Source organism: Leopardus geoffroyi, chromosome C2, assembly GCF_018350155.1.
Source record: "Leopardus geoffroyi isolate Oge1 chromosome C2, O.geoffroyi_Oge1_pat1.0, whole genome shotgun sequence".
Taxonomy (NCBI): domain Eukaryota; kingdom Metazoa; phylum Chordata; class Mammalia; order Carnivora; family Felidae; genus Leopardus; species Leopardus geoffroyi.
In genome coordinates this window covers 47,692,049-47,717,140 of record NC_059333.1, presented here as the reverse complement: position 1 = coordinate 47,717,140, position 25,092 = coordinate 47,692,049, and the positions used below count along the sequence as shown (strand labels likewise).

General features: G+C 40.1%; 2 protein-coding genes across 6 annotated transcripts in view; one reads left to right on the top strand and one right to left on the bottom strand.

The window, feature by feature from the left end:
* FILIP1L (filamin A interacting protein 1 like) overlaps window positions 1-4,179 on the top strand; it is a 301,055-nt gene extending 296,876 nt beyond the window's left edge. For all 3 annotated transcript variants that reach the window (XM_045501767.1, XM_045501768.1, XM_045501769.1), the window contains one exon: window positions 1,553-4,179. In XM_045501767.1, the coding sequence (XP_045357723.1) occupies window positions 1,553-1,744 (192 nt within the window). In that variant the 3' untranslated portion in view covers window positions 1,745-4,179. The remainder of the gene's footprint in view (window positions 1-1,552) is intronic.
* CMSS1 (cms1 ribosomal small subunit homolog) overlaps window positions 1-12,180 on the bottom strand; it is a 381,393-nt gene extending 369,213 nt beyond the window's left edge. For all 3 annotated transcript variants that reach the window (XM_045501773.1, XM_045501774.1, XM_045501775.1), the window contains exon 1: window positions 11,973-12,180. In XM_045501773.1, coding sequence (XP_045357729.1) covers window positions 11,973-12,036 — 64 coding nt within the window. In that variant the 5' untranslated portion in view covers window positions 12,037-12,180. The remainder of the gene's footprint in view (window positions 1-11,972) is intronic.
* Between the last annotated feature and the right edge of the window lie 12,912 nt (window positions 12,181-25,092).

Genomic DNA, 25,092 nt, shown 5'->3' with positions numbered 1-25,092 from the left:
TATTCACCATATAGTTATCCTTAATTGAAGGATTCATAATTTTAGCTAAGTCCATGTAATGTTTATTTGAAAATCTAAATATGGTTGCTATAAAAGTTAGACAGCATTTCAAGTAAGTAAACGTTTATACAAAACAAAAAGACTTTACTGTACTTTACCAGTATAATAAAAACATGGAAACAAATTTCTATAGAATGGAAACAATATAAGAAGGATTCCCATAAAATCAGTATTAGAAATCTATGATGAAACCGCAATGCCTTTTAAAAGATTTATATATTTTTTAACTTTTAAAAATATTTATTTATTTTGAGAGAGACAGAGAGAGAGAGACAGTGTGCATGAGCAAGCAAGGGGCAGAGAGAGACTGGGACAGGGGATCTGAAGTGAGGTTTGTGCTGACAGCAGAAAGCCTGATACGGTGTTTGAACTCACAAACCATGCGATCATGACCTGAGCGAAGTCGTACGCTTAACCAACTGAGCCACCCAGGCATCCCTAAAAGATTTATATTTTTCAGCTCATAGTAAAGAAAGGATGATGCAACCAAAGAGGGAGAAAATAATCATCATCACCAAATACGGATTACAATGGGATAACTACAGTTAGCTGAGATATTTTTCCCATCTTTTTTACAAGTATTTTTATCCAAGAGTATTTTTCCCTAATAGATGAAAATAAGAGTATATCTCTGAGTATGAACTCAATCAAGCCTTTACTCTTTCACACTCCACAACTCACTCTCCCACTCAAGATCATTCAACATATCTGTGACTCTTCCCTCACTCCTTATATATTAACAGAGAACAAATATTAATACAATTCTACCTCCACAATGTGTCTTCCCCCAGACTTTGTCCTTCCTATCCACTCCATACCACCCCCCTCCCCCAACACATAGAGTTTGTAGAATCACATACAATTTTCCCTATCTAGGCCCAGTCTATGGTCCGATTTTGCCTGTCGAATACAACCTAATTTGAAGTCACTCCATTTCTCAACTGGGCCCAATTTCCCAGTGGCAGTGACACTGCCAAAAATATTCTCTCACCCCGGTGCCAAAAGTATTCCTTTACTCTAGAATACCCTCCCATTCCTGCTATTAAAAATTCCTGCTATTAAAATTACCCTCCCATTCCTGCTTTTAGAGACTCAAGTCAAATGCTACTTTCTTCATGAAGCTCTCTTAGACCCCTCGGTTGAAATTAATTATTTCCCTGACAATCTCATGACCCTTTGAGATTAATTTGGGCACTACTCTTGCTTATCTCCCACTATACTACGATTGCCAAAAAGCAAGAAACAATCAATTTATCTCTATATTTAGTACCATCTACTATTGAGGGCCTTGCACACAGCACACTCAACACATGCTGGCAGAATTGCTTTAGTAAATATTTTTCTTCAACTTGACAGTCTTTAATCTGATGTGTCCCCAGAATCTAGTGTTTCCAAAGAAGTCAAATCCCAGGCTGACTCTATGTCCTGTACAATGTCTGGTTCTCCACCAGCTGTACCATTAACTACCTTTTGTTCTTCTGTTTAATTCAAGATCAAGGAGGTATGCAAGCAGAGAATCCCAACACGGATCCCCAAACCAAAATCTACAGGCAACACTAAGCTTTCCCCTAAAGCTCCCCCAGGGCCTATGGATAAGTCCATTCACCACACTGGCTGTGGGAAGCTACACATCATAAGGACTGTCACCTCTAACACTTTCCTCCACATGGGAGGGAAAAGGTAAGTCATACCAATGCACTGTCTGGATACATCCATCTACAGAAATATCTGGAAAGCTAAAATTACCAGTATGAAGGCCAAAGAGGAAAGGCCATCTCTCTAAGAAATGGTGAAGCGGCAAAATGACGAATAATGCATTCACAGGTTTCTGGACCCGGTAAACAGGATCCTAAAAGAGGAGCGCATCTACGATTGTTTTACCTGTAGTGTGTATTTTTATATACACACAAACAGGAGTACATAGCTCAAATTCTTCCAATTCCTCATTCTATTTGTAATCCACTCCAAAGTTGGACCTTTTATCATTACCATGGGGTATGACTGAATTCATTAGAATGGTTCAAAAGTTTTCTGGTGAACTCAGAAGTAACTCTTTCATTTCACAGAACTTTACTGGATATTTTGCTAAGAGGATATGCTAGCAAGAATTCCTAATCTGCTTCAACTAAGTCAGATTATTTCCATCAAAATGGCAGCACAATTAAAATCATACTTTAAGGTCTAGAACTATGATTTCTTTACAACCAGGAGGAGAAAAAAAAGTGGTAATTCTTAGTTACAAAGAAGAAAGGAACAACAAAAATGAGTAACTACTGAATACATCCTTTGTGTCGGACCTGATAATCACTGGTGTAATATACACACTTGACTACTGGCAGTTAGTCTTCTGTCCATTTTTTCTAGTAAGTTGCCCTTTCTATATATGCCCGGCCATGGAATCACTTTGCTAGACTTATAAGGAAAACCATTTTAAATTGGCATTTCTGCTTTCTAAAGCAATCAGGACATTTAAGAGTCAAAGGTCACCAATACTGAGATCTTTTAGGGAGATACAAATCACTGTCCTGGGTGTTTAAAAAAAGGCAACAATTTATCATCCCATCAGACATTCTTCAATCACATCACTTCCCCAAATCAGTGCTATAGAAAAACACAGTCAACTCAGCAAGACTCAAATTCCAATCCTAATTTTTTACTCATTTGACAATGAGCTTGGCATTCATTGTTGTAGGCCTTGAGTTTCTTGTATGTAAAACAAAAGAGCTGAATAATTCTTTAGGTACCTTGCAGTTCTGATAACCCATGAATACGTCCAACTAAGAATGTTGAATTCCACCAGTCATCTACAAGGCGAGACTCACTCCCCTGGCAGTAGTAAGCTAAAGTAATTCTTTCATCACATTTAAAACTCTCTTACTCAATTAAGAGAAAGGTGTGTATAATTCAGTGTGGACAGAGCAACACAATAATGTTACAAGACAAGGCATTTTAAAAAATATTTATTTTTGAGAGAGACAGAGAGGGAGCTAGAATGAGAGGGGAGGGGCAGAGAGAGAGGGAGACAGAGGATCCGAAGGAGGCTCTGCACTGACAGCAGAGAGCCTGATGTGGGGCTCGAACTCAGGAACCACAAGATCATGAATTGAGCCGAAGTTGGAAGCTCAACCGACTGAGCCCCCAGGTGCCCAGACAAATAAGGCATTTTTGACATGAGAGACAGAAGTATATTGCACTAAGCGGCAGTCAGGAAAAAAAATTCTATGAAGAGCATGATGCAAGGATCTCTGTGATTCTGCACCAAGAACTGGAGACATGATCCTGGAAGAAATCCTGAAGGACAGTGCTTTAACCTTCTATCCTGGGATGGAGCCAGGAATACCATTCTCCACACTCATCCAGCCAAGCTTGGTTCAATGTGCTCATGTCACTGTACAAACACCCCTGGCCCACTCCAATTTCAATGAGGAGGAACAGGAAATTTGGGTAGCATTGAACTATGGAAGCTAAAGAGAGAGATGATGTGCAGCAGTCCCAGCAGGCAAGTGGCAGAGGGAGAATGCAGAGGAGGTCAGGTGAATTAAAAGCCTAAAGCAGAAAAGCCTAAGTTGAAAAGCAGTAAGAGACTAGTGGAAGGGAGTAGACTACAAAAGAAGGTGATGAAGCTCTAACATAAAAATAAGAGAGAAACAGTTCAAAAGGGAGTGCAGAGTAATAACAGGTGGATGTTGCAATGGGAAAATGTGTAGAGTGCTTAGTGCCATGCCTGCATTATGCAGGTAATGTTAAGTGAACAGAGAATGAATGAATGAAGAAGAGAAGGGCCATTCAGTCAACATATAAGTGAGAAAATGTGCTAAGAGATGAGAATGGTATATGATAGGGTCTGGAAAAGCAATTATGCCAGGTGACATTCAATACTGATAATTATGCTAAAGGAAATAAAAAAAAACAGATTGAAACTGAACAGATTGAAAAGAAGCATAAAACAGGAAAAACAAGCACCAGAAATATTCCCAGAAAAGCAAAAGACCCTGGGAACGTTTTTACCTTGTAGAGGAGCACAAAATATGTTGCATGTTGGATATTTCTAAATGGTTTTCTCCTAGGTCAGGAGACTCCTTAAAGTGCCATGCCAACCTGCCATAAATTAAAGAGAAGCAAGAAAAGAAAGACAAGATACTGTACAAAGTACTAAAAAAGTTGGAAAATAGTGACACTTCTATGGCAAGCACTAGAATCCTGTATTTAAATGGTAACAGTTCTAATCCAATTAAGACAAAAGTCTTTAAAATAACAAAGTCTATTTCAACAAAAGGATCACAAACCGAAAACCAAGCTAATTTAAAAAAAATTTTTTTATGTTTATTTATTTTTGAGAGAGCGAGGGACAGAGCGTGAATGATGGAGAGGCAGAGAGAGAGAGGGAGAGGGAGACACAGAATCCGAAGCAGGCTCCAGGCTCCAAGCTGTCAGCACAGAGCCTGATGCAGGGCTCGAACTCATGAAATGCGAGATCATGACCTGAGCTGAAGTCAGACACTAACTGACTGAGCCACCCAGGCACCCCAAACCGTGCTTATTTTACAGCAACACGTGACACAATAAAAACGCATAAGCAGCTTACAACTGGGAATACTATTTGGAGTTCAACAAAATGGTGTTTGATCTGTAACACAACTGAAACATGAAGAATCTTGTCTCCTGAACATAATTCCATTACTGCAGAAATGCGGACCCTCTGAAAAACAATAAAAATAAAAGAATCTATCCTAATATAAATTTTAAGTTAAATTTTTAAAAGAAAGCAGATAAAAACCCAAGTGAATAAAAACAAATCCAATTTGTAACAAGAATTTTAATAACCTGAAACTTTTGTGCTGGAGTCCTTCCTCAGCCCTTCATTTGTTTAGCTTCAGTGATTTCTGAACTAATTCCCTTTTAACTATTTGGAATATAGTATCTGTTTTAATAAGAATGTGACTAATCTAATATATGACTGATAATAATGGGCTAAGTAATGGAGTAACTGATGTAAAATGCAATCCTCTCTGGAATATGTTTCAAATTCCTATTTTAAGGAACATGTGACATACAACTCAGGTTCTGACACTGAATCTGGGGCAGGGGTATGCAAACTGCAGCCCACAAGTCAAATGTGGCCATAAACATCTGTTTATGTATGCCCTGCAAGTTAAAAATAGTTTTTACATTTTCAAATAGTAAAAAAAAAAAAAAAAAAGATGAATATTTTACAAGATGTGAAAATTATGTGAAATTCAAATTTCATTGTCCATAGATAAAGTTTTACTGGAACACAGCCACACTCATCTGTTTACATATTTATTATGTATGACTGCTTTTATGCTACAATGGCAGAGTTGAGTAGTTGTGACAGTGACTGCACAGCAAAGCTTAAAATATTTACAATCTGGCTTTTTACAAAGAGGGTTTCTGACCTCTGGTCTAGTGTGATTTAGACTAGCAAGGAACTCAATAAGAGCTTAAATAATTTAATCAACTAATTTTTAAAAGAAATACTAGTAATTTAAGAATTCAATTAAGAATTCTGTGAAAGCTGATGAAAATAGGGAAACTATATTTCAAACTGTGATATTTAGTAAAATGTATAAAATCTATGAATGCATTAAAGTGTTCAACTAAAGAACATAAGATAAGAACAGGTCAAAGGATTTGTGCCACAAAATACTTTACGGTGTTGTTTTGAATCTGAGAGGGGAAATGGAAGTATTTCTAGGCCTTCCAAATTCCTGGTATTTTTCAAGAGATTCAGAGATAGTTTGCAAAATTATAGAACTACTATGCATGTAATTGGAGAAAGATGTATAAATTTGTATCTTTAAATGCTCACAGTTGTTGTCAAGAACCACTTGTTTAATCACTTGTAAGAACCATGGAAATTGTATAGTAAAGTAAAACTAGCCCATGAAGGTTCTCTGTGGGTCCATTTGTTATATAATCTTTAAGTACAGAACATTGATTGTTAATGTAGCACATGCTCTCTTCTCTTTCCTTCCTCTCAGTTGTTAAAATGTATCCTGTCCCTGTTTTTTGCCCTTGAACATTTGTCTTAAAATAATAACACTTGTATTTTGGTTGAACCATATCAATGTATAAATTCCATAATGTAAGCAGATGTTTTACCCTCTAATTCCACCACAGTGTCTAAAATAGGGCCAAGCATGAGAGCTCAATAAATGATTTTGACATTGATTCTCTGTTGTGTGTTATCAAAATCTACTGCAATTATTCCAAGTCTAAATTCCACATGTGGAAGCAATGTTTTACAACATCTACTCTGCATGGCTGCTTATAGATAAAATTAATACTGTAAAGGTCTAACTTCAGTGTGAGAAGAAGAAAAAAAAATCAAACACTTGAATTATTCAGGTTTAAAAGATCCAAGGTGTTCCCCTACTTCTTCATCTCTTGGAGGAATTCACAGATAAAGCAATGATTTGAAGGCAATGCTATAAAATGGTAATACAACAACAAAAATTACAATGCTTGTTTCAGCATTCTCAAACAAAATGAACAGTCACATTGAATCTAGGTAACAAAAGGAATTATCAGTTTATTATTACTTTTTAATTTTATTTATTTATTTTGAGAGAGACAGAGCATGAGAGGGGGAGTGGCAGAGAGAAAGGGTGAATCTCAAGCAGTCTCCACACTGTCAGTGCACAGAGCTTGACATGGGGCTCGAACTCACAAAACCATGAGATCATGACCTGAGCCAAAATCAAGGGTCAGACTTAATTGACTGAGCCACCCAAGTGCCCTGAAATTATCAGATTATAAAGCAAAATTCTGTTTTCTCCTTTCAAAACAAAATTTATAAAACTAAATACAAATATGATTACAATAAAAGGTTAGTAGACACGGTTATACACAAGGATTTTCAATGTATTTTCAGAGAGAACTAGAATCTACCAAATCTGTCAAACGCCTGGGCAAGATTTTGATAATTTTTCCAGTGGATTAAATTTCTTTAGATGTGGAACTCCGTGCTGAGGTCTTCAAGATGTGGCTATGAAATGAGTGCTACTCTAGGCACCAGATACTACTGGTACCAGGACCCAGATACTACTCTAGGACCCAGATACTAATGTAGGCACTGAGGATACAGCAAAGAACAAGGTAAACAAATCCCTGCTCACAGGGAGCTCATATTCTAGTGCGGGATCACACCAGAATGTAATAATTTAACAAGAAAATGTAATATACTAACAAATGTAATAATTTAACAAGGAAAATAATAGTTGGTGGTAAGTGCTCTGCTGAGAATTACCATAACATGATAATGTAATAGAACAACTAGATGGCTACTTCAGACTGGCTGACCAGGAAAGGTTTCTCTTTTGGTGATGTCTGAACTGAGGTCTTAATGTTCTAAGAAAAGGCCAGTCATCAGAAATACAGGAAGAAAGAAAAAGGAATAGCTATTGCTAAGAGCCAAGACAGAATGAGCTTGGCCTACTGAGGCACAAAATAAAGGCTGGTGTGGGTAGAAGAGCACAAACTAGAGGGGAGTAAGTAGTAGAATATCTTGGCAGATACCAGTCATGTAAGTAACCTGGGTTGTATTGTGTGGGTCAGAGGGAAGCCACTGGAGGGTTTAGGCAGGAATGAGATCTGATCACTCTGGTCACTCTGGCTGCTAATTACAGAACAGTCCATAGAAGGACAAGACAGAAACTGGGAGTCCTGTTAGTTTATTGCAGTGGTTAAGGTGCATGATGATGATAGATAACATGTATTCTGAGGGAGTTAGGAGAAAAATGGAAAAAAAGGGATTTATGATGTCTTAGAGGCAAAGACAAGACTTGATAGATCAGACATGAGGGGTGAAAGAAAAAAAATAAATGAATAAATCAGGATATTCTAGGCTTTTGTTTGTGAAATTGGGTAATTGGTAATTTAATTTACTGAGAGAGAAGTCTGAAGAAAAAGCAACTAATTCAGTAGATGGCTCTCATTTTCATTTGACATTGCTATTAAATAAGCAAAGACTTGAAGAAGACTGCCAGGTGTGTGAGTCTTGAGCTCTAGGATCAAGTTAGACTTCCTGGCAAAGATTGTTCTCAAAGCCCAATGATACAACCTACTTATCTGTATCTCTGAGTAGTCAATGTTCTTTAAAAGAATAAACTTTGGGAGAGTAGGAGTTAATAGACACAATTTGATAACGATGCATATAAACAAAAGGGTTTGTAAACTATGAGCCTCTTGTAATTGATAAAGGATTGTTATTTTAGAGATGAGATTCTTACCACTGATAATTAGAATAATTATAAGAAATTTAAGTGCACAGACTGGTTTCAGATTGCCTGCCTATGAATCACAGCCTTCCAACTTAACCAACTAAACAACATTGGAGAAACCACTTAACCACCTAGTGCCTCAATTTCCTCACCTATAAAACAGGGATAATAGTAACTATATCATGGTATACATGTGAAGATTAAATGAGCTAGTACACATAAAGCAGTCAACACAGTATCTGGCACATAAAAACCACTCAACAAATGTAAGTTAGTATTATTATCTATAGTCTCCCTATACTGTATATAGAAGTGTGTTTACACTTGAGTTTTCTAGTTAGATGCTTGGTAAGAAGTAGCACTGAAGATTCAGAATGAGCTAGGGAAGCATATGAAAAGCACTCCTCAAAAAAAATAGGGGCTGAGAATTTGGAACATTGCTAAAATATCCTCTTTAAAAGTAGCTATACATGTGCCAGTCATTCCTAAATCTCTAACTCTAGACCTGACCCAACCCAGGAGCTCCAGACTCGTATACTGAGATGCCTGCTGGACACTTGACTTGGTAATTTAATAGGCAAGTTTTGGGGATAAAAAGGGAAAACGATCAATGTTCCCTTCAGTAATTGAATGATCACATGACCAATTCCAACTGCAGAAACTCTTGGCTCTGCTCCTTGAGTCCCAGATCCATGCTGGGAATGACATTCTCAGTTTTCAGCTTCATACTGAGAAAGTGCAGTTTGGTCAACTACATGAAACCTCAGGCGTTTTATCTGTTCACTTTAGCATTAATGTTTGGAAATTATGATTCTAATACATGTACTGTATACTATAAATCACTTCAAATAATTTCTTAAGGTGGGCAGGAAGGAAGGAAATAAGTACAATGAAATAAAATGAAATGTCAGATGCCATTAGATGACTCTTAGGTTCTGTTCTGTGAAGCAGACTGGCTGCACACTCTGCAGCAGAGGCAATTCTCGGTTGCCTTATTCTGGGCCATGACTCCAACCACCAACAATAATGTCAAAAGGATGACATCCCAGGTGGACTAGGACAGTCCCAGCAAAATTCTAATAGCATGGCCTGTTGTACTCAAAAATGTTTAACTGGGTGAGAAACTATACGTCTATCTATATACATGATCAGTAAGAACTCTATAGCATCCAGCAGGCATGTGTGCACTTATTCAGCTAACATCTCCCTAACACCAGGTGCTAGGTCCCATGCTGGTCTCCAGTGCAATGCAGGATTCTAGCACAAAAATGGTAAGTCCTGAATAGGCCTTAAGATGTATGCAAAAAGAGTGATAAACAGATCGAGAGCTTCAGTAAAAGCCTCTCAGTTACTTACCACATCTAAGAAGACATGAGACCAGCAAAAATAGTAGATTTCCTTAGACAATAAGTAGATAACTGGATATGTTAGACAGATGTCATCCACAGTGTGTGTCAGTGTTTGGGAATCTGTATATTTGCATAGTTGGCTCTTGGAAAACATGCATAAGAATTCATGTCTGTGAATGTTGAGCTTTTGTTCTAGATGTAGATTATTGAGTGAATGACTAAATGCTTCTTGCTACCATAAGTGTGAATGGAAAACAGATCATAAGGGAATAGGTTTACTTTTATAAGCAAGTAGCAGAGCACACAACGGAATAAAGGCATCACTGCAACTATCTTTCCTTTCTCTGACTTAAGGCACTATTTCCCCTTTGACCTTCAAAACAAAATATAGTTCACACATTTTAGGATGACCCCATTAACGTAGTAGAATAAGGAAATCTGAGTTGGTTCAGTTGTGATTTCTTCTGATTTAGAAATACAATACAGATTACTTAGGCAAATCACCAATAAAAAATCAAGCAGATCTCAAGGAAGCTTAAATGCTCACTATGCTTAAAAGTAGTTAACTAAGCAAATGCCCCTGAAACGCTTCAAGTCAACAATTTTCAAACCTTAATCATACAACTAGAAGGAATCTAAGGTGCAGGGTGATTCTAACTTACTACCTTGATGGGAATTCTGGCAACCTAGATGACGGAAGCTGCAGCACTTTAAAATTCTAACTAGATCCAATGTTTACAACTGTTGGTTGATCAAAACCCTTAAAAACGTGATCTCTAAGGACCCCTCAATTTACATATCATGATACTGAGGCTCGGCAAAGCCACATAGTAATAGGGGATAAAGTGTGACTTGGAAACTCAGGCACACTTGCATAACTTCATCCCAGACCTCTTCCTTGCTGTATGTTTCCAAGAACATTACTGAACTTTTCTTAGATTCTCATCCATAAAATTGAAAGTAACACTTATCTTTTAAGCATATTATGAAGATTAAATTAATTTGTATTTATGAAAATATCTGGCGCATAATAGACACTCAATACACATTAATTTCTTTCCTTCTAAAGGGTGACTAACTTGAGAGACATACAGCTGGTAAGGGGCAAGAGGCAAGGCTAGAACCAAAAAATAGGATCCCCTTCACCACTCAAAAGGAATTCAATTTCTTAACAGACTTCTATACTTAAATCACACCATAAAATATAGCTTTAAACACCTCAGTTGAGGGGGTGGGGGGAAGGGTTATTAAAGTAAATATGGAACACTACAGCCTGCAAAGAAGAGTGTTTGTACCTTTAAGCACAGAACGATATTTCCTAGAAACAAGTTGCAAAAGAGAAAGTTTAATGAAGTATTACACTGGCTACCTTTTTAAGAATGACATCTGCTCAGTCTGTACCTGAGGGATGCCCTTCTGGAAACAATGCTGTAGAACTTTGCATTTTTTAATGGATATTTCACAACACATAATTTCAAAATTAATATTTGCATCATATACGGATCAAGTGTCAATCATGTACACTGCCCAGTGGACTGTACACATGAATCAGATTTTGGTTTTGTCCTAAAAAATCTTAGAATCTAGTAGAGAAGAGAGGCAGACTTTGGAGAATGATTAAAAAAGGTAACTGTATATTAACCCATATGGAATCTGAAAAGTTCAAAGTCAGTAACCTGACATCTTTAGGTCTCATGTTCCTCTTCTATAAAATGGTTGAGTTCACAGGATGCTCTCTATCTAAACCTCCTTCAGGGTCTAACAGTCCAAATAACATGACGATGATAGCAAGAAAAAACACAGTATATATTTACCTCGCACATATTAGGTGCCAAGTACTGCGCTAAAGTGCACCATTTGTATTATCTTTATTTAATCTTCACAACAATCTTTGCAATTAGCATTATTATCCTTCACGTACAGATGAGGAAAAGGAGACAAAACAGTCTAAGAGAGCTAGAGTTGCGATTTGAACAGAAGCAGTCTGAATCTAAGAGTTACCCTTAACCAATACGCCCAAACTCCCTGTATTCACGAAAAATCTCTTATGTGTTAAATATGTAAAAGGAAGAGCTTGGGAAAAGGGTCCTTCCTGACTGGCGGGCAAAACTGAGTTAATGTCACACGGTTTCACGTTGTAATAAAGCTCTCGCACCACTTCCTCTGCGGTGCTCCTGCACTCCCACAGGTAGGCACCTCACCGCGGGGACAAACGCTTTGACCGCCAGAGGCGGACGGGGGCACAGGCTTTTCGAAACACTTGGGGTGGGGCGGAGGGAGCTCAGAGGAGGCCCCGCAGCAGGGTGGGCAGAGCGGGTACCTGGGCTGCTGGCTGCTCCTGCAGGCTGGTTCTCCCACCACTCGTCTCCAAGATCGTCTGCCATCTCCAGGCGGGACTAGGTGTGGGTGGACCACCAAGGGAAAGCGGACAGCGTCTGGTCTTCTAGCAGCTTCCAAGCCGGGAGGCCAGCGTTGGCAGCACGCGCCGAGTCTCTTTAGACACCGTCGCCTCCGCCCCGTGGCGATGACGTCACACACCGCCCCGCCTCCCCAGGGCAGGCCTCCCCGCCCATCTTGTCGCAGTTTCCACACAAGTACTGATGGGCAAGATCTGTCTGGTAACTCACCCTCAGAAAAGCATAAAGACAAGAAAGCACATAACTCCAAGAAAGATTATTATCTTTTTAAATAACTTAAAAAAAAAACTTTCTTAGTTTTTTTTTTTTCTTTCTTTTTTTTTTTTTTTCCTCTTGAAAAGCTATTGACGAAAGTGTGAAACAGGATGCTAAGACAATTTTTCCCTGTTCCGTTTCAAAGAACTTGTGCAGCGGGAAAAAAATTTAGCACGTGGGTATGTTTTCGTTTGTGTGTCTGTGTTTGGGCGCCTGTGTTTGTATAGTTTGCTCTTAGGAAACGTGCGCAAGCATTCATGACCATGAATGTTGGGCCTTTGCTGTAGATTGGTGTACTGCTCTTTTTTTACTATATGAGTTAAGAAAATATTGACTGGTCCGGAAGGGCTCACCCACGAAAAGACACAAGTGGTCCGGAGAGTTGAGTCGTCCGTCTCCCTTACGCCCTGTTCCATTAAGTTTGTTACCACGTTTTGTGAAACAAAAGGAGGGAGTCCGTTACTGTTTAACTACAGGTAAGAGACTAGTACTTCTTAACTCACCTCCGATGTGAACTGGCAGAGATGGGCAGGAAATAGCTGCTGAGTGCTGAGGCCTCCTGTAAAGTAAGTGTGGACATATTTTTTCAGAATGGTCTGCGTACACAAAAATCATTCGAAATTGTGTGAAATACACGCACAGGGCTTGGAATAGTTGTTTAAAGATGAGTAGGCTATGAGCCCCCTTCCAGATGTCACCAACAAGGGTACAGGAGATAGAATTTGTAAGAATAAAGATCTAAAGGAATGATTGGATAGATCCTTGGAAATGACAAGGACAGAGGATCTTAATCATGAGGATAGGATTAGCCATACGTGAAAAAATTACCCCAAATCCACCTAATAGGTGGCTTATAAATGCGTTACTGATTAGACTTTATCAGTATGCCTTAAATGCCCTGAAAGGGAAGATATTAGGTATAAATGTGGGGTATATAAAATAATCTGTAATCATCAAAAGTAATGTGCCTTTCATGAGAAAATGTAGATGGCAGAAGATTTCGATGATTGATGGGTTATTGAAAAGGAAAGTTAAATAAGAAATACTAGTGTGGAAAAAGAAGTGTGGTGACCAATAAACTTAGGAAATGACACTGGGAAATAAAAAAGAGACCACAATAGGATACTTTTTTTTTATGCAGAAATTGACAAAATTAAAAAGTCAGACACTGGGGCTCCTGGGTGACTCAGTGGGTTAAGCACCTGACTTCAGCTCAGGTCATGATCTGGGGGTTCCTCGGTTGGAGCTCTGCCTCTGGCTCTGTGCTGACAGCTCAGAGCCTGGAGCCTGCTTCTGATTCTGTGTCTCCCTCTGCCCCTCCCCCATTCATGCTCTGTCCCTCTCCCTCTCTCCAAAATAAACATTAAAATTTCTTTTAAAAATCAGACATTACCAAATTCTAGAGAGTACGTGCATCAGTGGGAATTCTTAGACCTGACTGTTGTGAGTGTGAATTGGTAATAACCACTTGGAAAAGAAATTAGGCACAACCCTGTAAAGGTAAACCTACATACCTGATGGTCCAGCAGTTTCCACTCCTAAATAGATATACTTGGGAAACTTTTGAACACTATAGAATATTCACAGCAGCACTGTTAGTAATAGCAAAAAAGCAGAAACAACCCAAATGTGTTTCTATAGGAAAATGGATAGCTATATTATAGCATCATCATTCAATTAAGCATAGGAAATGAATTAACACACATAACTATATGGATATATTTTTGGAAACATAATGCTGAGTTAAATGCCAAGTTTCAGATGCCATTTTGCCATTCAAATACAGGGAAAACCAAAAACTGTTGAGACCAAAAAATACATATGTGATTTTAAGGAACTGGTAAACACAAAATTTAAGATGTGGAGTGGCCAGGAGATAGGATTAAGAAGAACAAAAGTAAATGTAAGTTATTGGCACAGGTAAAAGATAAGGGAAAAATCCACTTATACAAAATAGGTATTTTCAGTAGAGTTAAATTAGGTGCTATTTAAGAACTCACTAAGAATTCCAGTTCACGACCCCAAATCTCAAATGACACAGCTTCCAGACAGTTCTGCTGCCTTTCCCATGTGAGTTCACTTTCCCACTGTCCCTGATCTTTTCCCAGGATCAGTCTTCCTCTTGTGCCCTGGATTCCAACTCCTTTCACCTAACCTTTTCCACTTCAGTAAGTGGCAGCATCGCCCTCTTGGTTGCTTTGTCATCTGATTCATTGGTAAGTCTTTTGGGATCAATCTTCAAAATATATCCCAAATCTAACCCTTTAACTAACCTTCTCATCACTTCCACCACTCAACCTTGGTCTGAGCCACTGTAATAGTCTTGTAACCAATTCCCCTGCCTTTTCTCTTTCCTCAGTCTTGCTTCCACACAAAAGGAGTGGAATCATTATCTCACTCCTCTTAAATGCCTTAGTTACCTCTTACCACACACCCACTCCCCTATCACCTCCCTGGATTAGAATTTCATCTCTCCTATTCACCACTGTGGCCCTAGGACCACTACAGTACCTGGCATTAATAGATACTCAAAATCTACAGACTGCCTCACTGAATTTGAACTTCCTTTACTCTGATTGTTTTATTTATCAAACAACCTGATAAGTTTGTTTCCCAAGTCAGCTTTCTGATCCATTTGCTTCAGGTTGAGGGTAGCTCATCTCTTCATTCCAGTGTTGAATATAGCCGTTTTCTTTTCTTCTTCTTCTTTTTTAAAATATTGCCATTTTCTATGGGTGCCATGATGTAAAAAGGCTGGGAAAGACTGAGTTAGAAGGGAAGAAAAAAGTTTAAAGACTGGCTTGTGAAGGCCTACCATATGATGAAAAGAGCTTAATTGAAGGCTGAGGTTCTTTGTTCTTGAACCCAGTCTATACATGTACTTTAGGGAGTCCATGAACCCCTCATAATGTATTTAAACTTTTGCATCATGTGGATGATAATAACAGCAACAACAGCATGTTTCAGGTACTTTTCTAAGTACTTTATATCTTAATCATCTAATCATCTTAACTCCATGAGATACTATGCTGGACTGGATATTTTCCATTTACCATTCTCTACATTTCCATTTCCTAGAAGGCTGATGTAAATCTCCCCTAAGCTCTGATTTCAGATTTAGGTTCAGCAAGTTGGAGGCATCAGGAAGAAATCAAAGGATGAGAGAAAAATGACACACTATGTTGTCCTCTTTTCAAGGCTGGGACTAGGATGCCGCAAGCAGAGGCCTAATATGCAAAATGTAAAGGGGCACTCACTCACAGGCTGGCACTTGAATAAATGTGAGAGCAAGTGCCTCCTAAACGTTCTTCTGGAGTTACCTGCTTGCCTCATATTCGTCCTGGCACTTATCCTTCCACTGGAGGCCAAGGCTCCCTCAGACTTAGGGGTAGTAACAAGTTCCCACTCTTACTAGTTCTTGGGTTCTATGCCATCTGTTGTTTACCTAACCCTACCTCATCTTCATAAATACTTTTACTAAATTTTTTTAAATTGTACAACTTGAAGGGTTTGTTTTTGTTTGTTTCTTTGTTTGTTTCTTTGTTTTTTCCCTGCCTGGACCCTAACTGATAGATTTACTACTTTACTTTAGGGTCTCCTAAAAACAGGCATGGATATAAGTAGTTTATTTGGGATGTGATCGGGTGAGGGGGAGGGAGGGGGCAGGAATAAAGGCAGGGAGGAGATAAGGAAGGAAGGATGAATATTAAACTGGTTATATAACTGGTTTTTTATCCTCTTGAGAATCCTCTGAGAAACAATGTAGACTCTGCCTCAGAATTATCTTCAGGAAGGTGAAGTCTAGGGCATTTATCCACTGACTGCCATCCACCATTGGTTAAGGGTTGTCACCAGGAATTTGAATTTCCAGATACTTCCCAGGCTATGCTGCCACTGGAGAAAGCCCTGAGGCAGAAGAGCAGAATTACGTAACTCATCATGCTTGAGGTGGAATGCTAGCAACTTCCCAGAACTTTCTCCCATTGCTGGGCTGATTTCAAAGTGGGCTGAGGGGCACAAAAAGCATCTGCTCCATGTTTGTATTATTCTCTCTATTTTATAGATGGTGAAACTAAGGCACAAGGAATTAAGTAACTTGCTCTAGTCACCCATCCAGTAGGTGGTTTCCCATCTGCCTATGGCTTTCATAACAAAAATGACCCGTGTCCACTGGAATAGGGAAAAAACAGTATAGAAAAAAGGAAGAACTGAATTGAAGGTCATCACCATCAGTTTGTTACTATGGTTTGGAAATAAAATGGTGAGGAAAAGAGAACCAAGAAATCATTTCAAGTCCTAAAAAATGAAAGTATGATATCATCTTTGATGAAACTAGCACAACAAAAATGAGGGAACATTTTAGGGGTGAAATGATGAATTTGCTCTTAGAGGACGTGGAAACAGACAACAAACAAATCAATAGAAAATTTCAAATGATAAAAGTACTGTAAGGGAAATAAGCTGCACTTGTGACCTGGGTGGAAAGGTTAGTGGAGGAACATGGCAAGACAGGAGGATGGAAAGGGAGGCAGGGCCAGACCTGGAAAGGCTTCTTAGCCATGGTAAGGATTTGAATGAGGAGGCCATGGGGGACTTTTAGGCTGGGAGATGTGCTTGAATTTTCAAAGCTGCCTAGTGTGCAGGAACAGTAGAAGCAAGAAGACCAGGTTGGAGACTGTGGCAGTTACCCAAGTAAGAGAGCAGTTGCTTGCAATATGATGGTAGATGTAGAATGGAAGAGAAGTGAGACTGGATGAAATCACTTAGACAATGCGGAGAAGAGGAAAGGGTTCCTGGGTGCAGTGTACTGACTATATCCCACCTCCTACCCCACCCCCAAATTCATGTTGAAATCCTAATGCTAGTGTGATGGTATTTGGAGATGGAGCCTTTAGGAGGTAGTTGGATGATGAGGGTGGAACCCTCGTGAGTGGATTTAGTGCCCTTATAAGAGGCCAGGGAGCTAGCTAGTTCTTTTCTAGCATGTGTGGACAGCACGAAAATGGCCCTCTCTAAATCAGGAAGAGGGCCCTCACCAAGAACCTGACCATGCCAGCACCATGAACTTGGGACTTCCAGCCTCCTGAATTGTGAGAAAGCTAGCCAGTCAATGGTAAAGCGTATGGCAGCCTGAAATGACTAAGATACTGAGCGTCCACTATTCTTTTATTTTTTTATTTTTTTAAAAAAAAATTTTTTTTTTTCAACGTTTATTTATTTTTGGGACAGAGAGAGACAGAGCATGAACAGGGGAGGGGCAGAGAGAGGGAGACACAGAATCGGAAACAGGCTCCAGGCTCTGAGCCATCAGCCCAGAGCCCGACGCGGGGCTCGAACTCACGGACCGCGAGATCGTGACCTGGCTGAAGTCGGACGCTTAACCGACTGCGCCACCCAGGCGCCCCGAGCGTCCACTATTCTGACATCAGATAGAGGAAACCTAAGAGCCCAGGGGGGAATGGCTAGAGAGGGAAGAGAAGAACCAGGCAGATGTGATGTCATGGAAGCAAGGAAGAAGAGTGGTCCCCAAACAAACATGTGCTACTAAGAGTCAAGAAAGAGAGGGGATAATTATAGGAATCAGGTTCTTACAGAGAGAAACAGTTGGAGATCCAGAGCCAATGGAGAGATGCAATATGATGGGAGCAGGGCCACTTGATTGCAACCAGATTTGATGGCATTCCTGTCTTGTTTTTTATTTTTTGTAATTTTATTTTTTATTTTGAGAGAGAGCGTGCAAGAGTATGAGTAGGGGAGGGTTAGAGAGAAAGGGAGAGAGAATCCTGAGCAGGCTCCGCACTGCCACTCAGAGTCCGACTTGGGACTTAAAGTCACAAACCATGAGATCATGATGACCTGAGCAGAGATCAAGAGTTGGATGCTTAACCAACTGAGCCACCCAGGCACCCCAATGGCATTCCTGTCTTGTAGCTTCTATTTTCTCAATGAATTCTGAGATCTAATAATGATCTGGGACAGTGGTTCCCACTTCTGGCTCTATGGTGGAATTTCCTGGAAAGATTTATTAAAAATTCAAACTCCTAGGTACTGCCTCTCAGAGGTTCTGATTGAATAAGTCCTAGTTGGGGCCTGAGAATTCAGTTTAAGAATGCTCTGGAGATCTGATGTGCTGCCAGTTTGGGGAATGACAGATCTCTGGCATTAAGTGACATTTTAATGGCAAAAATGATAGGGGAGAAATGAATCAGGTAGGTTGCCATGATATCTTTCTGCTAGTGTGTTTTTCTTATCAAGTGACCCTTTACAGTGATTTTGTCCACAATAAATAACCACTGACACACCCTCTCTCTTCCCCACCACACACCATCTTTGACATCTGTGTGAAACCAGGGGTTCCCTTGAAATTTATTCTTTACCATGGTATTTGGATTTGATTTGTGTAGATGGTATTAGGGTTGAATCCAATTTCACTTTTTCTCCTGGAAAAGCAGTAGTCCTAGCACCATTCATTTAAACTGTCTTTCCTTTCTTCCATAACCTGCAGTGTAGCTCTGTCATAGACCCAAGTGACTGTGTGTTTGTGGGATAGTTTTAGGACCTCATGTTCTGCTCTACTGGTCATTTCTATCTCTATTCTGATGCCACAGTGTGTTCATTAGCCTTTTCATATTTTCCATACTGTTATCTCTTTGTTTTTACCTTCCGGGTAAAATTGCTAGTTCACTAACTGTCTCTTCAGTTATAACAATATGCAGTGCTAAACCCAGTAGATTCAGAATAGATTGTATATATTCCGGGAAAAACACTCTTGTATTTTTCCTTTACTCTTACACTAATATCACACTCACTGGGCATCTGATACAAGGTGTGTGGGTTTTCCACATATCAAACAATTCTCTGACACCACACCAGTGAGGCATCCTATAATGCAATTCAGTTCTGACACTAACCAGAGTTAGCACAGACCCCAGAGATTAAGAGCTCAGTCTTGTAAGACAGCCCACCTTCCACCTCGTAAGGTCAGGTTGTCATCTGTGCTTCCGACATACTGGCTATAATCAGAGGTTCCCATGACCTCCTTGTTGGGTTTGATCATTTGCTAGAACAGCTCACAGAACTGAGAAATACTCATGGTTATCAGTTTATTCTATAAAGGATACAGATGAACAGGAAGATGAAAATATGCATAAGGTCCAGAATGGTCTCAAGTGCGGGAGTTGGGATATGCCACCCTCCACATGTGTGAATGTGTTCGCCAACCCGGAATCTCTCTGAATGCCATACTTTTGGGATATTTATGGAGACTTTATTACATAGGCATGACTCATTAACTTAATTTCCAGCTCCTTTCCCCTTCCTGGAAGAGTGGGGAGTGGGGTTCGAAAGTTACAAGCTTCGAATTATGACTTGGTCTTTCTGGTAACCAGCCCCACTCCAGGAGCCCATCAAGTGACATTTTATTAGAAAAAAAGACTCTCCTATCATGCAGGAAATTCTAAGGAATTTCGAAGTTCTGTGTGTCAGGAGCCCGGGTCAAAAACCAAATCTTAGAACAAAAGATACTCCTCATGCCCTTATCACTTAGGAAATTCCTAGGGTTTTAGAAGTTAGTACCAGGAATGGGGGGCAGAGACATTGTCCTTTTATTCAAACCATACTCTTTTTTCATTATTCACTATTATTTTGAAGCAATACTGTGAATACCCTGCTCCATTTTTCCTTGGCCCATGTCTAAGCTTCCTTGCAATTATGGTAGACCATTTCCATCATGCTGACAGCTTCTCCCCCTGAGCATCCCTACTGTCTGCTTCTCTGGCACCATGGGAGCTTGCTGAGCCCAAGATTTAAAGAAGTTATGGCTCCCAAGGGCAACTAAAGGGAAACAGACACTAGTAGATAATTGCTCCAGGTTCTCTGTCCTTCGGTGGGACAATTCTGAGATGCACTTTACACAGCTTCTTAAAGTGTCCCAAGATGGACACTTTATCACCTTTTCTGTATTTCCTGTCTCTTTTCCCAACTCTCTTACTTGTGCTTCCTGAGATCATCTCCCACATAATCTACCTGCATCCAAGTCTGTCATAGGGTCTGCTTTGGAAGCAACCTAAACTAAGATAGTTAGAATTAGAAATACCCTAGAAAGCAGACCCTCAAGACAAAATTTTGGTATCTGTTTACTACACTGATTAGATGGCAGCAAAGATGTGATTGGTAGTGGTGAAAAAGAGTGGTAAAAACCTCTGATGTACTGTAGCATCACATCTACTAAGACACAGTCACTTTACCTGTGGCAGATTACGATGAGGTACAGATTGAAGGGAAAACTTGTGTCGTGTGTAATAACTTCAGCACTTAAAAGGTATGGGGCAATTGTAATTATAAAGATTGTGGAGTTGGCTGGGTGTTGTTAACTGCTCTAACAGCTTTGGGGAAAGAGAATGATAGGTTCTTACCAACTCTGAACATGTTAAGAAAGCCAGAAATTCTTCTTCTTGTAATTAGGGGCCATACTGTACTTACCATTCAGCCAAAAATTTGATTCAAAGGTGGCAGAATTATAAAGAGATTGAATGCTCAGGTTGACATGTTTCCTATGCTAATGTCAAGTCCCAAAAGAAGGAGAGAGATTCTGAGATTGAGATGGGGACATTTGGGCAGATGTGCTTGAGATCTCTGAGCCTCTGAATTTCTGAGCCTTCTGGGAATTCAGAGAAGGGTCTTTTCCCCCTTGCTGGAAGAAAGTGGCCTTCCATTACCTAGAGATCATTTAAGATCTCATCTTAGTTGCCTCACAAGATCATGTTTGAGCCCTCACCTCCCCTCATTGCTTCTTCACCAATAACTACAATTAGATTTTAGCACAGACAGTAAAAAGTGTAGTCTCTATTTATTCACAAGAAAAGCTACAGATTAATATATGTGTCAATAGGAACCATGAATTTCATAAGGTAATGGATCTTGAGAGTACTAGACTAGCAGTGTGTAAGCTGGGTAGAAGAGAGGTTACTGACATAGGGACACTCTGCAGTGACTAATGATTTAATGTCTCAGTAAGTCCTAACACCCTTTAAGAATGGCAGCGTGAAGCTGAGACACACTGGTAATCTATAGTAAAGGAGATGTCAGAATTACTTTGGCAGATTATTAAGGATAGGGTCAGGAGGCTCAGAGTAGTGGGCTTCTTAGAATGGTTTTATTTTGTATGACCAGAGAACCTACCAGCTGACTGTTTCCTGAGAGAGCCTAGAGGACATCCTTTCATTAAAGCAGTAAGATTGCAGTAGTGAGTAGGTATTGACATAGTTGACGGGCTCAATGGTAACTGTCCTGTGCAGGCCAGAGATGACAGTAGGAGATGCCATAATGTCAGTGAGTGAGTGATAGAGTTTCAGAACAGCAAAAGTAGTTGGCAGCACTTAACCATCAAAAGCAAATGTAATTATCAGTCAGGGATCCTTAAAATGTAGGGGATCTATGATATTCTATAGACCATGGATATTCCTAAGGGCAAGATAGATCAGAAGTTAATGAGGGTCTTGATTGACCTATGTAACAACAACAGAAACAACACAATTAAGAACTGGTGAGCACAAGGCAGATGTCAACTGCCAAAATGGAAAAACACGGTCTCTGGACCTGTTTCCAGATATGAGCCAGTTCTCAAATCCAGAGCCCATTGATTAAAGGAAATATGAGTCCTTCTGAAGAAGTTCTCTGCAGTGCCACCAGTGTATGCACTGCGTACTCATACATTTTCCAAGGTAACCTGTGGCCTTTCTTCAGAGTACGGTACATTGAAAAAATGGAAAATACCCAGCTCTTTATTTTTTTTTATAAATTTTTTTTAACGTTTATTTATTTTTGAGACGGAGAGACAGCATGAACGGGGGAGGGTCAGAGAGAGAGGGAGACACAGAATCTGAAACAGGCTCCAGGCTCTGAGCTGTCAGCACAGAGCCTGACACGGGGCTCGAACTCACGGACCGCGAGATCATGACCTGAGCCAAAGTCGGATGCTTAACTGACTGAGCCACCCAGGCACCCCAATACCCAGCTCTTTAAAGGGCTGTTGAATACAGGGTGAACTGCATTGATGCAGGAAATCCTATAACCTCCCATTAGAGTAGGCATATAGTTGCAAAGTGATAAAATCCTGGCCCAAATCTGTGCCATGGTGACTCCAATTAACTTATGGTCATCTCTCCAGTTGCTGAGTGCATAAGTGAAATGGATATATTTAGCAACTGGTAGAACCATCACACTGATTCTCAGATCTATGAATTAAGAACCATTAGAGTAGGAAAAACCAAGTGGAAGTCCCTGAAACTGCCTCCCTCCACCCGACTCCTGAGCAAACACCCGACTCCTGAGCAAAGATAGTAAATTGGAAACCCTATCTCACACCAGTGGAAATGCAGAGATTAATGTCCGCCTAAAAGACTTAAAGGCTGCAGGGGGTTGGTGATCCTAAGCCAGATGGACCATGAGAAATGATGGGCTATCAAAATTAAATGGTATATGTAATCATAGAGTCGATACCAGGTGTTGTTATCTTTGATTGAATCTATCAACATAGCCTCTAGCACTTGCTATGTGATTTAGCTCAGAGCCTGGAGCCTGCTTTGATTCTGTGTCTCCCTCACTCTCTGCCCCTCCCCCACTCATGCTTGCTCTCTCTCTCTCTCTCTCTCTCAAAAATAAATAAATGTTAAAAAATTAAAAAAAAAAATCCTCAGCAGGAAAGAAAATCAAAAGCAATTTGCATTCACTTGGGAAGATTGAGTTCATATTTACTCAAAACTGTGAATGCTTTCCTATATACACTCCCAAGGTTGGTCAGCTCTCTTGCTCTTTGTCATAATATAATTCAAACGGACTTTATTTTTCCTCAGAGTATCACATTGATCCGTTGTATTGATGATATCATATTAGTTGGATCTAGGGAGCAGGAAATGGCAAGTATTCTAAGTACCCTAGTAAAATACATGTATGCCCAAGGCTGAGATAAGTTACAGATGTTTAAGAGCCTGCAACATTGATCAATCACATTTTTAGGAGTGTGGGTACCTGAGGGATGATATATGGATATCTGGATATCTGGATCCATGCCTGGATATCTCCTTCAAGATAAAGGAAAAGTTCTTGCATCTTTCATCTCCTACCACTAAGAATAGAAATGGTATTTGATGCACTTCTGGATTTTATAGGTAGCCACTTATAAACACTGCTCTAACCCATTTATCAAGTGACCTCAAAAGGCATTTATTGGATGCCAGTTAAGTCAACTGACTCAAAAGACTACCAGTTTTTTTAAACATTTTTTTAATGTTTATTTATTCTTGAGAGAGAGACAGAGTGTGAGTGGGGGAAGGGTAGAGAGAGAGGGAGACACAGAATCTGAAGCAGGCTCCAAAGCTCCAAGCTGTCAGCACAGAGCCCAGCATGGGGCTTGAACTCACCAAACGTGAGATCGTGACCTGATCATGACCTGAGCCAAAGTCGGTTGCTTAACCGACTGAGCCACCCAGGCACCCCTGAAGGCTACTAGTTTTGAGAAGAGAGGGCTCAGCAGCAGTTCCAAGCTGTGATACAAACTGCTTTTCCACTCAGTTCCTAATGATGTGGCTGATCCCAAGGTGCTAGGTGAAAGATAATGATGCTGTGTAGAATCTGGCTAGACCTAAAAGGAGAATCACAGCACAGACTCCTAAGGTTCTAGAGTAAGGCCATGCCTTCTATAGCTCGACCATTCAAAAAGCAACTACTGGCATGATACGAAGCTCTAGTAGAAACTGAACATTTGGCAATGGAACATAATTTTATGAACAGAGCTGCCCTTCAGGACCTGGGTTTGATAAAGTCGGGTGCACACATCAGTAATTCACTGAACAATAGAAATGGTTTACATGAGATCACATTTAAGCAGGTCCAGAAGTCATCAATAAATACATGAACAAATGGCCCAGGTCTCCATGTCAGTTGTATTCCTCAGCTTACACCTATGGCCTCATGGGGTTTTCCCTATGACCAGCTGATGTTAGAGGAAAATATTCAAGACTGGTTCAAGCTTGGCATGTTGGTAGAACTGAAAATGCATTGCTACTGTACTACCATCCTCCTTGGGGAGGGGCCATAAAGAACAGTGGTAAGGACAATGGACAGAGCGTCAAGATGTACATTTAATCATTTCCTTTGAATAGAAAGAGAAGGTGTCTGAGATCAGGATAAACAGTCTTTATTTTTTTTATATTTTTAGAGAGAGAGAGCATGAGATGGGGAGGGGAGAGAGAGAGAGAGAGAGAGAGAGAGAGAGAGAGAGAGAATCTTAAGCAGGCTCCATGCTCAGCGCAGAGCCTAATGCAGGGTTTGATCCCATGACCCTGGAATCATGACCTGAGCTGAGATCAAGAGTTGGATGCTCAACTGACTGAGCCACCTGGGCGCCAAGGATGAACAGTCTTGAGCAATAGTGATTGGTGTGGTTGAGTTGGTCGAGGGCCTGATATACAATATTTGAAGTTCAGCAGCAGAGAGAGCTGGGAAGAGGCAGGTGGAGGGACCTAAGGGAGTGGGCAAAAATGTGTGGGTCTTTGTGTCCCAATCTAAATCCACCAAAGCATATCTACCACAGTCAAGACACTGGACAACCAGGTAGACATTGCACATTGTATTTTCTAGAGATAGCCACTAATATTTCCCATCCTGTGTACTTTCCTTACAATGTGACCTTTCCTTACAATGTGACACTCCTACCGTGGCTCCTACCTTGGTTCACTTGGAACCCAGATGTCATGCTTTTAGAAAGCC